The sequence below is a fragment of the Brachypodium distachyon genome, chromosome 2 (genome assembly GCF_000005505.3).
Source record: "Brachypodium distachyon strain Bd21 chromosome 2, Brachypodium_distachyon_v3.0, whole genome shotgun sequence".
NCBI lineage: Eukaryota > Viridiplantae > Streptophyta > Magnoliopsida > Poales > Poaceae > Brachypodium > Brachypodium distachyon.
Window position 1 is genome coordinate 23,660,515 of NC_016132.3, and position 12,223 is coordinate 23,672,737.

At 42.0% G+C, this 12,223-nt stretch overlaps 1 protein-coding gene across 1 annotated transcript; it reads right to left on the reverse strand.

The window, feature by feature from the left end:
• Positions 1-167: 167 nt before the first annotated feature.
• On the reverse strand, positions 168-10,931 carry LOC100843550 (squamosa promoter-binding-like protein 9). The gene is made up of 10 exons (XM_003566202.4): positions 9,985-10,931; positions 8,588-8,760; positions 6,636-6,889; positions 6,493-6,567; positions 6,287-6,394; positions 6,002-6,119; positions 5,375-5,510; positions 3,360-3,531; positions 1,482-2,045; positions 168-681 (listed from the first exon to the last, which is right to left on the reverse strand). The coding sequence occupies exons 1-10, from the start codon at positions 10,614-10,616 to the stop codon at positions 364-366; spliced, it is 2,550 nt and encodes an 849-aa protein (XP_003566250.1). The 5' UTR covers positions 10,617-10,931; the 3' UTR covers positions 168-363.
• Between the last annotated feature and the right edge of the window lie 1,292 nt (positions 10,932-12,223).

Below are 12,223 nucleotides of genomic sequence, written 5' to 3' on the forward strand. Positions count from 1 at the left end.
AGACAGAATCGGTATTCGTTCAGACCTGATAGTGTAAGATGCCGAGTATTTTTCAAATGCATCTTCAGGCCATTCAGATAGATGTTCAAGTTGCATTCAGATCAGTTTGTCCTCCAAGCTTCCCATTATATATCAGGCTAAATAGCCCAGCTGCAGGAGACTGAACAAAAAAATTGAAGCCCAATCTTTGCCGCTCCATTTATTCAGGAATGAACATGTACGCTAGTTTCTAACAAAAGGATACAAGTTTACATTGCCCACTTGGTGGAACAGGTATTCGATCATAGGTGCACACCCTCAACCAAATTGTGCAGATATGGTACAGAGGAAAGCAATAGAAACAAAATTAATCTATCCTTAAGTTCAACTAGATGGGGAGTCGCTAAATAAGAACCTCTTTACTGGCGCTGCAAGCACCCCTACTCTATCTGGGTGGAAAACGACAACACAAGCAGCGAAGCACAATACAGCAGCCACTACCACAGTCTTGACAAGTCGCGTTCTCATGGCACCACCTGGAAAAGGTGCACCCAAGGTGGGATTAAGCCATCTAGCATTCATCTCCGGGCTGCAGCATTGCCTGTGTGAGACAGCTTTAGGACTCACAAGTAGCATCCTTTCTTCCTCTTTACACTCAACATTGGTTGGGTGCAAATCATATTCACTGCCATCACCAGTATTCTGCAGAATATTACAAAAGATCATGGTAGTTTAGTTTTTTTTAGGGAATCATGGTAGTTTAGTTCGATTCAAAAAGACTGAACAATGTGCCACTCCAATAGGTAAAGGGATAAATGCAATACTAAGGCTACTAAGCTGCTTACACTTTCATCAAGCAAAAGATCCTCTACCGTGAAACTCCTAGGATCCACTCAACAACAGTTCTAGACCGACACAAGCTCATGTTGATGCAATAATTCATAGAAATGATTTGACATGGGTACTGCAAATGGTTGAGCGACTTGAATTCTATTTTAGGTGCAGCATTAAGTTCGTTCAATGGTCATCTTTTTCAACAACCAGCATAGACAAACAGAAGCTAAAATAAAACAAAACAGAACACATTACACCTAAATATATCTTAACTCAATGTCGTCGGTACCATGATTTCCCCCAATTCTCTGTGATACTATTGAGTATTGACTATGATTTGCATGCAAATGGTATTTTAGAGCCTACTGCTAAGTCATGATTACATTCTCTTGAAAACCAAAATCGAGCACTCCAGAGCTGTGAACGAGGCTCACGACTAGACTTGCATGTACCAGCAGCAGGATGGAGACCAGCCTGGTGTCCAGGGCATGAGAATGAAACCGGTGCAATAAAGAAATGTTTGCAAGGTTCAGCGAAGTGTCTAGTATTTCCTAATTCAGAGATTTCAATTCTGAAAAGCTATGCCCCTATTGAAGGCTTTTCAAGCACCTAACGATTATTTTAATTATGATCACTACAATATTAGCTTGTAACATAATAGCACTTACTTCTTTAGCGAATGGGACAGAAGTGCCCAAGTTTGGCTGGTTTGAAGCACTATCACCACACCACCTTGTTTCAAGCTGTGTTTGCTTGTCATATTTAGCTCTGTCTTCAACAATGTTTCGAGCATGCCGTACATATCCAAGAAATGTCGTGACATGATGTTCTAACCTCCCTCTTTCCAAGTTAGAAAGAATCTCAGAGCCTATGATGTTGTCTGAAGACTTGACAATTATTTCCAGAACATTGATAAAATCGTTCTGTATCAAGAACTTCAACACAGATGTCCATCTCTTGATATTTGCTGAACTCAGTAAATTTTTTAGTTCATCTGGAGAAGACTTCCTAATTAGCCATCCAATCTCTATTAGGAATCCCGACATTGCAGTTTGTTTAAGTTCCAGACGCCCGCACAGGTCAGAAGTGGCACCAGGAACCTCTCCAAATACACTCTTGTACTTTTCATTAGAACCGCATAGAGCATCTTGTATCCTCTCTAGTTCAGAACACAACTGTTTGCTACCGAAAAGGACAGGGACAAAATTTGATAGCCCAATCATGTTTTCCACCTGTTAAGAAATAAATCACAAAAGTGAACATATAGAACTGATCAACTATCATCATATACAGCTACAGAAGCGCCGAAGAATGACAACTTAATCTGAACAGGCATGCAGTTAGATAAATACTCCCTCCGTCCCATATTAAGTGACTCAAATTTGCCCAAATATGGATGTATCTATGCCTAAAAGGCGTCTAGATACATGTAATAGAAAGTCACTTAATATGGGACGGAGGGAGTAGTAATTGTTGTTCTTAAAACAGTACACAATTCAAACCCCCAAACGTTGCAAGTACTCTAAAATGCATGAATTTGATTCTGCTATTTCAAGGTGTTATTCTACAATGTGGTCTTAATACACCTATACTGTTAGTGCCATAACAATAGTAGGTCACTAGCCAGTATATCATTATGTCGAAAGAGCATATCCCATCTCTGCTGAAATTCAGCCAAAATATAATAATGCCTTATGTGGTATTCCGTGTGATAGGGTAATGGTTTACCGTGTCTTTATCATAGGAGAAATGCAAAAAAGATCCCCATTTCTCACTTATTTTCCTTATAGCTCGACCATCTAGTATTTGTAATCCACATATTATGTGATACAAGTCTGTTTTGTTTGTCATTATGCAAAGTGCAGATAAGATCATATTTTTGCACAGAATTTAGCAACCTTACATGTTATAACTGACATATCCAATGTCTATGATGTTCAAAAAACAATGTGGGTGCACACAAATCCCTGTGTACAGTAGAGGGCATAAGTCTTGGGTAATGGTGCCTAATTTAAGGAACCACTTCAAAAGCACGCTGCTCGGGATGGCGTAAGCTTAAGCCCTATAAGCAGGTTCTATCAATTTCATACAATCCTTCAGGTTGATCTTGGCTAATAAGGATGTACAAGCATAACATAATTTTGTGCACAACACAACCATCTACTACCTCCACTCCTAAATATAAGATGTTCTAACTTTGTTGTAAGTCAAACTTCTTTGAGTTTGACCAAGTTTATAGAAAAATGTACCAGGACAAAGCTAGAACATACTCCCTCCGATCCATATTAATTGTCTCAAATTTTTCCAAATATGGACATATCTATGCGTAAAAAGCGTCTAGATACATGTAATATTTCGACAACTACTATGGATCGGAGGGAGTATTATATTTAGGAATGGAGGGAGTGCATAGGACTGTCAAGGCATCATTACCAATATAATGCCAAACATGTGGATTCCAGAAAAAAATGGTACCGATTAATATGCACCAGGCTCTAAAGTATGGAGGAAAATTAATTGGTTTTGTTAAAGGCAGATTAACTTACTTCCACAAACCCAGGTCCATGAGTATCCGCCTTTGTTTGAGTGATGTTTATCCGGAAAATTTCATGTTGAGAATCAAGTGCAGCGGCATTTTTTACGCAAGCAATGGTCTCGTGAGACGTTAAACGGCAACAATCATGCTTCAAGTACTCCCCATCAAATGACAAAAGTGATCTGCCATAAGAACATAAATGGAATGCAAATCAGCCATCCATCGAGCATTGAAAATCCTAAAAAAGCATAAACAGCTGCCATCTAATAAATAGCTTATCTACAAGAACAGTTCCATGGGGATTCACTTCATGCACACTACCAATCAACTGCCATGGTGCGCAAACTGAAGGTTAGAATTAGGAAAACAAAACACCATTAATGAGCACATAAGGTGCATAAAGTATAACCACCCATCCACCAGTGTATTACAAAGCCAACATAAAATGCTTCAACTCCATCTGTTTTCTGTTAAATTTGCAAGTTTTTTCTTGACTACAAGAAAATGCACTTGCAATACCACAGTACTAATAATCTACTCCCTCTGTGCCATAATTCTTGTCTCAAATTTGCCCAAAAATGGATGCATCTATTCCTAAAAAGCGTCTAGATACATGTAATATTTCGACAAGAATTATGGGACGGAGGGAGTATTCTTTAATTGTGTGGTTGTTAAAGTGGTCTGGAGAGTGGTTGGCTCTCTGTTTGGTACTACACTGGTGCCTTCCTCTTAATGGCAATTCTTTGTGTGGATGAATGCCTTCTTACCTGGACGCAACAAATTCTATGTGGTTGGTCTTGCTTCTATCATATGGGCAATTCGGAATTGCAGGAATAAAGTGACTTTTGACAAATATTTGCTCAGGTCTCCGTTTGAAGTGATCTTTGCTGCCTGTGCTTCTCTGTTATCTTGGGCAGGTCTTCAGAAGCTTTCGGATGTTGACCTGCTGAAGGAAGGTGCTAAGAAGCTGGTGGCCAACGCTCAGGAGTTGATGCGTCGCATGGGGGAGGGCGCTATGTCTGTCTCTGTGCCGGTCAACACCATGGGGAGCGCCCGTCTCACTGATGCCTGAAGGACCTTCTGCACTTTTGCTGGTTGCTGGTGTTGCTTGTGTTATGCTTTTGGCGCCGCTGTCATCTATTTTGAAATGCTGTAAACGCTTGAACTCTGATAGGTTTAGGTTAGAGGCAGGTTTTCGTCCCAGTCTCAGGAGCTGATTGCAGCTCCTGGTCAGTGGGTTTCCTGTCTGTAGTTGGTTCCTGGGTTTTTTCTCATCCTTAATCTTTCGTCCCCCATTCTGTTTATCGTTAAGACAATTTGTATTTCCGTTATGCAAGTAATGGAAAGGGGAGAGATCCCGGGTTAAAAAGTGCTATATTTTAGGGAAAAACTACGGGAGAGGCTCCGACAGAATAAATCTATTAGACATATAAAAACTATGTCCAAGTATTTACAAGGGCACAGCCCAGAGGAACAAGAAAAGAAGGGCTCAGCCCGGTGATACAATGGAACAAAGCGACAGCAACAGGGAGCCCCTAAGCTCCACCTTCAGCTTAATAAAGTGTCACAAGTTCAATAGAGTTATTAATGAAAAGAACAGCTAAATAACTTATTTTTGCTTGGCCCATAGAGATACTTAATGCCGAAATTACTAGTTATGTCTACACAGTTTGTGCCTGAACTATGACCAAACGAGATAAAAAAAATACTGGCTTTCACTTGCCACCACTTACATTCATTTAGTTATTTCTCCAAGTCGATAGAAGTTGGCTAATATCTGGTCATTCAAAAACTTGGCCAACTAAAAAACTCAAAATATAAAACACAAGGTTTTGGGGAGACCAAACACAGCTACAGAATAGTTTTGATCACAATGATGATCAAATCTCATGATTTTATACTTCTATGATGAAGATCAAATTTCAGTCTTCACAAAGCTAGAGCTATAGATGTTCTCAATTTTTGTACCACAACCTAGAAAAATAGCAACCAGAGATCACCAGAAGATGCAACGGCATGTCATACCTGAATTTGGGATGGTCAAGGGAACTTCCACAGAGGAGGAGCTCAACAGGCTTTCCTGCTTCAAACCATGTTGGATGAACATAATGGATCCTGGGGGCTTGTACCTCCAATCTGGTACTCATCAATGTGGCCCCATCTTAAGTACAGACATAACAAATTTCAGTTAATGGTAAGGTAACATTTTTCATGAACAGTTCAAAACAAAGGTGCAATAATCCATACACTTAAATGGCAAATGTTCCCATGTTAATTAAGAATTGTTCAAATGTTTGTACATGACATAATTATTGTACAGACCAAAACGATGTGTGTCAGTCGAAGAGGACAAGGATCCTCAAATAGAATAACTGACAAACAAAGGGTTATCTAGTCATGAGAATTCTCCTGAGCAGATGCATAATCCAAAGATTCTGCAACATGTTACATGTAGTGACACATGCAAATAATGCCACTTTTTGCAAGCACAATTGGAACTTTAACCACTAATTATGGCTGTGAGTCTGTGATAGATATCGATGTGTTGCACATACTATATATGGTGCGTAGGAAGTAGGAACGACACAGTTCAAATGTGATGTAGAAATATAACTCAATGTGCCAGGGAATTAGAAGTTGTGTGGAACACACCTTTCAATACTTGAAATATCATGTTATTGACATGCACGAAGAAAGCCCCTTTACCCAACAGAAGACTACTCGGAGCATTTACCAAGTCTCTGACAAGATTTGCTGCATCCTCTGATAACTGTCAACAAGAATGCACATAGAAATGATATGTTTGTAGAAGTTCAAAAGGTAATGATATAATGAAGTTTCCTGGCAGCAAGTCCGCTTATTTCCTTTTCAAGTGCTCACTCTCAAAAGTAGCAAGAATTGACTGTACTGACTTTGCTTTAGGAGAACTATACATACCTGGTCCCACATATGTTGTGGCATTGCAATAAACACAGTTAAAATTGTACATCCAGGACGAATGTAGCCCTCCAATTCTACCGGCATACTAGACAGCCACTCAAATATCTGCATATGTCAAGTGTAGTATTGACTTAGGATAAATTGTTTGAGCAGGACATGTCATGTGATGTTAGAAACTTATAGGCTCTAACCCAATTACATACTTGGTTACGTAGACGTCGAGGAAATTCTGCGGGATTCCAGTCATACAACTTGAATGAAATGCGTCCTGTGGGACACTGAATGGTGATACGAACCATTAGAGAGAGAGAGAGAGAGAGATTTGGAAGAACAAAAAGGAACTTACCGAGGATGAATAAACACTCTTGGTGTCATGCATCGAAGAATTGGTAATATTGGCATTTTCCTGTTCTGTACCAAGGCAGCCTTCAACAGAAGCTGCAAAAGTCACTACGCTTTTACTTTGTTCATTTTGCAAGCTGGGCTGTGTACAGGTTGGAGCACTTAGCACATCTTCAGACCCCACAGGTGTTTCTCTGTCCAAAACCTTATTACTAAGGACAGTCTCAACCATCTCGCAGGTAGTTCCATCTGTATTCTCTGCATACCAAAAAATAATAATTAAGATGTTCTGCATCATACAGCACAGACTTACATAGTGTACGGAAAAGGAGCATTAGAAGAAAGGGAACTGGACCACACAAAGCAACAACAACATTTAAGAAAATATCCCACCAAATAAGCCTAGTTGGAAGAGACTGATGCAACTGGAACTCAATCGAATCAAAACCAGAATTCCGCAAAGATCCGATATGCTCTAAACAAATGATGTTTAGCTTGTTATATTCATGTTTTTATCGGTGGCTGTAAACAGAACCTTTTTATGTTAACCTATTTTTAGTGGGCTCTTCCCGTTTCCATTAAAAAAAAGGTTTCCTCAGTCAAGTAGGGCATCAGATAAAAGCCGGCCTCCATTGATTTGTTGACAAATGATTTGTAACACGGTTTATTTATTTATTAAATAAGACAGCAAGTGTTAGGGGTTACGATAAATGAGAGTAACTTGCAAAGTGTTAAGCAGAACATACGCTGCCTTTGCAAACCAAGCAATTGCATGATAAGGAATTTGAACAATATTGACATATCTATAACTAGGACACTCTTGTATGTTATTGTTATGTCAACCAAGATGACACAAATATGAAAGAAACACTGTGTCAATAAACTACCAGTGACACATTCTGAATGCCTCTTGAGTCTTGAGACTGTTTAGTTTGCCACGGTCCCACGGAAGCCGCAACTTACAGAGGTAAAGGGAGGCATATGCTGATTTTCAGGTAAGCATTGCCAGAGGAGGGTCGGGTAGCATCAGCTCTTTAGGGAAGTAGAGATTCCGACTCCCTGAGTAACTAAAGCCCTGTGTGGGTACATGCGGTAACAGTAGCCCCCATCGTCATGTCAAAATCACCGGACTTTTCCAAAACTATCTTTCAAAAATATTAGTATCAAAACAGAGCCTTAAAAACATTTATAACTAAAGGCCTGTGTGATTTTGACATCATGATGTTGGGACGTTTTCATGCCTGCAGATTAAAACACCGGGGTTTTCCAAAACTGTGGTTTTAAATATATATGTTTCAAAATAGAGCATTTTAATGTATTTCCTAGTTTTGCTCCTGATTGTACAGCCAGTATCCCCAGCCATCTCTATTTTGGTGCATCGCTCTGGGAATGGGACTTCAGTCTAAGGTCTATTAACCTCTGTTAGGACATTGATTAAGATGGTGTTGTCTTGTCATTAAAGCTTGCAATAATTGGGATTTTTCTTTGCTCTATATTTTGTAGCATGTTCTTGTCTTCTGCTAGAAGATTTTGAGTACCATTAAGAACATTGATATCGAAATCCGCAACATTACTCAGATATCAACTCTAACAAAACTATCAGTAACATGTATCCTAAACAAATCAAATTTACCAACCTACATTTAATTAGATATAAGCGCTCCCAAATATTTATGATTCTGGTCAATAAATTCATGCCTAAAGACAAAGTACTAAAACTTGTATTTTCTACTTGAACATAAAATCTTCTACCAGAGCAAACAGACTAAAAAAAATCAAGGGAAATTGTTGGTCCTTTGTAAGTTATTTAAGAGACAACTTCTTTTCAGCCACGAATAATCTCTTTAGAATATTTTGGAACGTTAGCAACTGAGCAGCTACAAAAAATATTTAAGCTAAGATGACTAAATAGGCCAAAATAGTTGCCTTAGAAAGTTCAACGACGTTTTGTCCTACCTTCTCTTAGTTCACAGCCACCGCTACCATCTGCTGACAAATCCAATTGTTCATCTACCTCTTTCTCAAATGCTCCTTTTGAATCAGGTTTTCTTCGTCTTCTTTTGTTGTGCCGCTCCAGCTTTCTTCTACAACTCCTTTTGTCTTCATCAAAATCAAGTAAAACATGGAACCTGCAACAGAAATATATATTGAGAGAGAGAGATAACTTATTATAGCAACCAAACTAAACTATTACTACAAGTCAACAAGAGCAGCATATACATCACAATTGTTAGACTGGCCATAGAATAGGCAACAATAGATTGTTTGGGGAAGTACCTATTGTTAAATGTCAAAGGCAAAGAATTTGAACAGCTGAGGGTTATGCATGCATGAACAGGGACAATAGTAATTGCAGTGTGATTGATAAATGGCCCAACATCGTCATGTCAAAATCATATACGACCACTCCAAATTGTGCCTTTTTAAGGAAACTAACTAGACCCATAAAATAGATTGTCGTTAGAATTATCACGAAATGATATTTGCATGCAAAGTTCAATGACCATGTATAACATACTAACTCCAGAAACACCTCTTGGTGGATTTATGGGTGTACGACTCCAGCCACCAGGGGTCAAATCCTAATGCATCTACTTAAGCTCAGTGCGAACATCGTGAGATGGCGGATGTATCCCTGGGCTCCATTAATTATGGCCGCGTGCTTGGGGATATGATCACGTGTGGTGCGTATGCATTCCTACCGTATGATGACAAAAATAAATAAAATAAAGAAGCGTACATACTGACCCTACATGGAGATGTAATTTACTGGAGGTTTTACGTGAATTCCAGCCAATCCTAGATGATACACCAGGATGCCTGGACGCCAGGTCCAAATAAAATAATAAATAACCCATAGTTGGCATATCAAACCATTTCAACAATTGAACCTGCCACTTCAATGTAGGGGATTGTACAACAAATATAGCACGCCACTGTACTGGTATATCCTACTGCAAGAAACAAAAACATCTAGCGCTATAGGCTGGTAGCTTTTCACGTAATTATTTCATTACACCTATGATCTTGTGTTGCAAAATACCTTCTCAAGATGATCTGAAGCCAAAATTAAATATGACAGTCCAAATATTAAATAACATTCCTACGAACCAGCCGCAACAACATTTACGAGGAAATACGCTAAAAGATAATGTATCTGTCATTGACAAAGGAGTGAAATAGTTTGAATGATGGAAATTAGAAATAGTATGCTGAGTCTTATAGAAGTACTATATATAATACAGAGAATCACAAGGCAATGACAATTGTATAAAAGTTCCAAGCATTTAATTATGTATCATAAAGATCACAGTGGGTCTTCTACAAGCAAAAAGGGGCAAACTGTGGCTTACTTGCCGCACTGCTGGCAGTAGCGCTGCTGGACGCCATCGAGCATGACAGCCGTAGCGTGCGCGCAACGCAAACACACCCGGTGCCGCTTGTGGTACCCTTTCAGCTCCCGAATATCTGCCTCGCAACCTGGGACTTGGCACTTCATTTCTACTGCTCCCCCACGGCCAGCTACTCCACTACCACCACCACCACCTCCGGCTGCCACTCCGTTGCCCCGGCTGGCAGGCCTCGACTTCTTCCTCGGGCCAGCCAGCATCTCCGAGGCAACTTCCTCGGCCTCCGCAGCAGCCGCCATCTCGTCCAACTCGGGGCACGCGCACGGCACAATCCCGGCGAGGTAGTTCGGGCACACCAGCCGCGGGTCCCGCTTCCTCACGCCGGACCTGCTTCCTCCAGCCTCAACAGGTGGCGGCGGCGCCACCGGCTCCGCCTCCACTGGCAGAGCCGGAGACGGGGCAGGGAGAAACGCCCCTTCGGCGGGACCAGCCTCGGCGGTGCCGAGGGTGTCATCCCACGGGAGGATTAGGGAGTCGTCTCCCCGGACGGCGAATTCGAGGATGTGGTTCCAGTCCCAATCTGGCTCGCCGGCGTCCGGCGCTGCGCTGGCCCCGCCTGAATCGGAGGCGTCCATTCCCAGAGAACCCACCCCCACCACCCCCCCCTTCAGCCCTATCCCTAGCCCTAGACCCCCGGCCCGTGGCGCGATCGGCTCCCGCGATGCGGGGTTTTTTCTTACGGTTGAGGCGAATGAGACGAGGGGAGGGAGAAGGCGACCGGCGAGCCGGCGAGGGCGAATGAATTGGTCGTCTCGCTGGGGGGAAGGGGTCGAGAGGTAAAGCTTCGTAGGTGAGCGGCGTAGGAAGACCGAGTACCAGTTGCTAGGTGCCTAGGTGGTGGGGGATGCACTCTATGACGCGTAGGCCCTCATTCCGGTGCGGGGTTGGTGACGGGGAGCACCGGAGCAGGTGCTCGCGCAGTGCGGTGTTCGGCGAGTGGGCGAATCTTAACGCCCCAGCGACGCCGGTGCAGGCCCATCAGGTCAGTGGGAGCGGCTGACCACATGGTGACCCCATCTTGTTGCTACAAGCCGTCCGATTAGATATCTTGGCGATTGGGACGCGGACGGACGGGAGCGGATGTGCCGATAGGTCTCATCATGTCGACACCGCCTCGCATTTTTTGTTAGTCTTCCGTTACTAGTACATTTTTTTTCCCACAGCATTGAGTTTTCCCTTTGAGGGCTTCTTTGGATCATAAGAATCAAAAAACATAAGGATAGAAAAAATGTAGGATTAAAATATCATGACACGTTGAAAACTATAGAAATAAAAACATAGGAATTACTTGAAAGAAGTGTTTGGGTGCTATGTAAGAAAAACGCAGGAATTTGGAGATCATATGGTATTTAATTGGAGTAAGAGGTGAGAGAGATAGAAAGAAGTTGCATTGAAATTTTCAAAGAAAAATTTCCAAGAGGTTAGACCTCATGTTTACATTCTTACAAAATTTGGACGAAAACTTCCTATCCTATGAAATTCCTTTGGTGTCAATCCTATGATCCAAAGGCTAGGTATAGGAATTATTCCTTAGGGCTAGAACCCTCTAGTTTTCCTCTAAAATTCCTTTGATTCAAAGAGGGCCTGAAGGTCAATCCATGGTGTGAGTTGACATCGGGCAACCAGATCAGAAGAAGGCTTCGCGCAAGAAATCGACACCCGTCACTGTTTTCTAGTCCAAATGTTGATAATTCAGTGCGAAGAACGAAATAATAATAGAGTAAAATACACCTGAGTTCTCTATTCTTTCGCGAAGGTGTCAAGTAGGTCCCTAATTTTTTAAAATGCACGTTTAGGTCCTCATTATTTGTTAAGTGGCTCATCCCAGATCTCTCGCCCGTATGCGCAGCTCCGGCCGCATGACGTGGCTACCACCTAAGCTTTGGACCCACACGTCAGGCGATGACATGGCGTTGCAATCTTACAGAACCCCCCCCCCCCACCTATTTTCCTCTCATTTTGCGGCCCTCTCTCCTTCTCCTCACCTCACTGACGTTACTTGCGGCGCCCCCGGCAGCCGGCAGACTGGTTTCATCTCGCCGATCGTGAACTCTGCCGCCAAGCAATCGTGCCGGAGCCGCTAGCCCTCTCAGCTGTCGAGCATCGCCTCGCCGAACGCCAGTAAGGTGAGCAGAAGGAGAGAGGGACGCGAAATGAGAGAAGAATAGGTGGCGGGGGGGTC

Bases quoted from the DNA above. Each gene is read 5' to 3' on its own strand.
- LOC100843550 (XM_003566202.4), bottom strand. From the start codon at position 10,616: ATGGACGCCTCCGATTCAGGCGGGGCCAGCGCAGCGCCGGACGCCGGC. The intron at 3,532-5,374 runs GTATGACATGCC...TTCTTATGGCAG, and splicing joins CTTGACCATCCCAAATTCAG to ATCACTTTTGTCATTTGATG. The intron at 682-1,481 runs GTAAGTGCTATT...AATATTCTGCAG, and splicing joins CTGTCCCATTCGCTAAAGAA to AATACTGGTGATGGCAGTGA.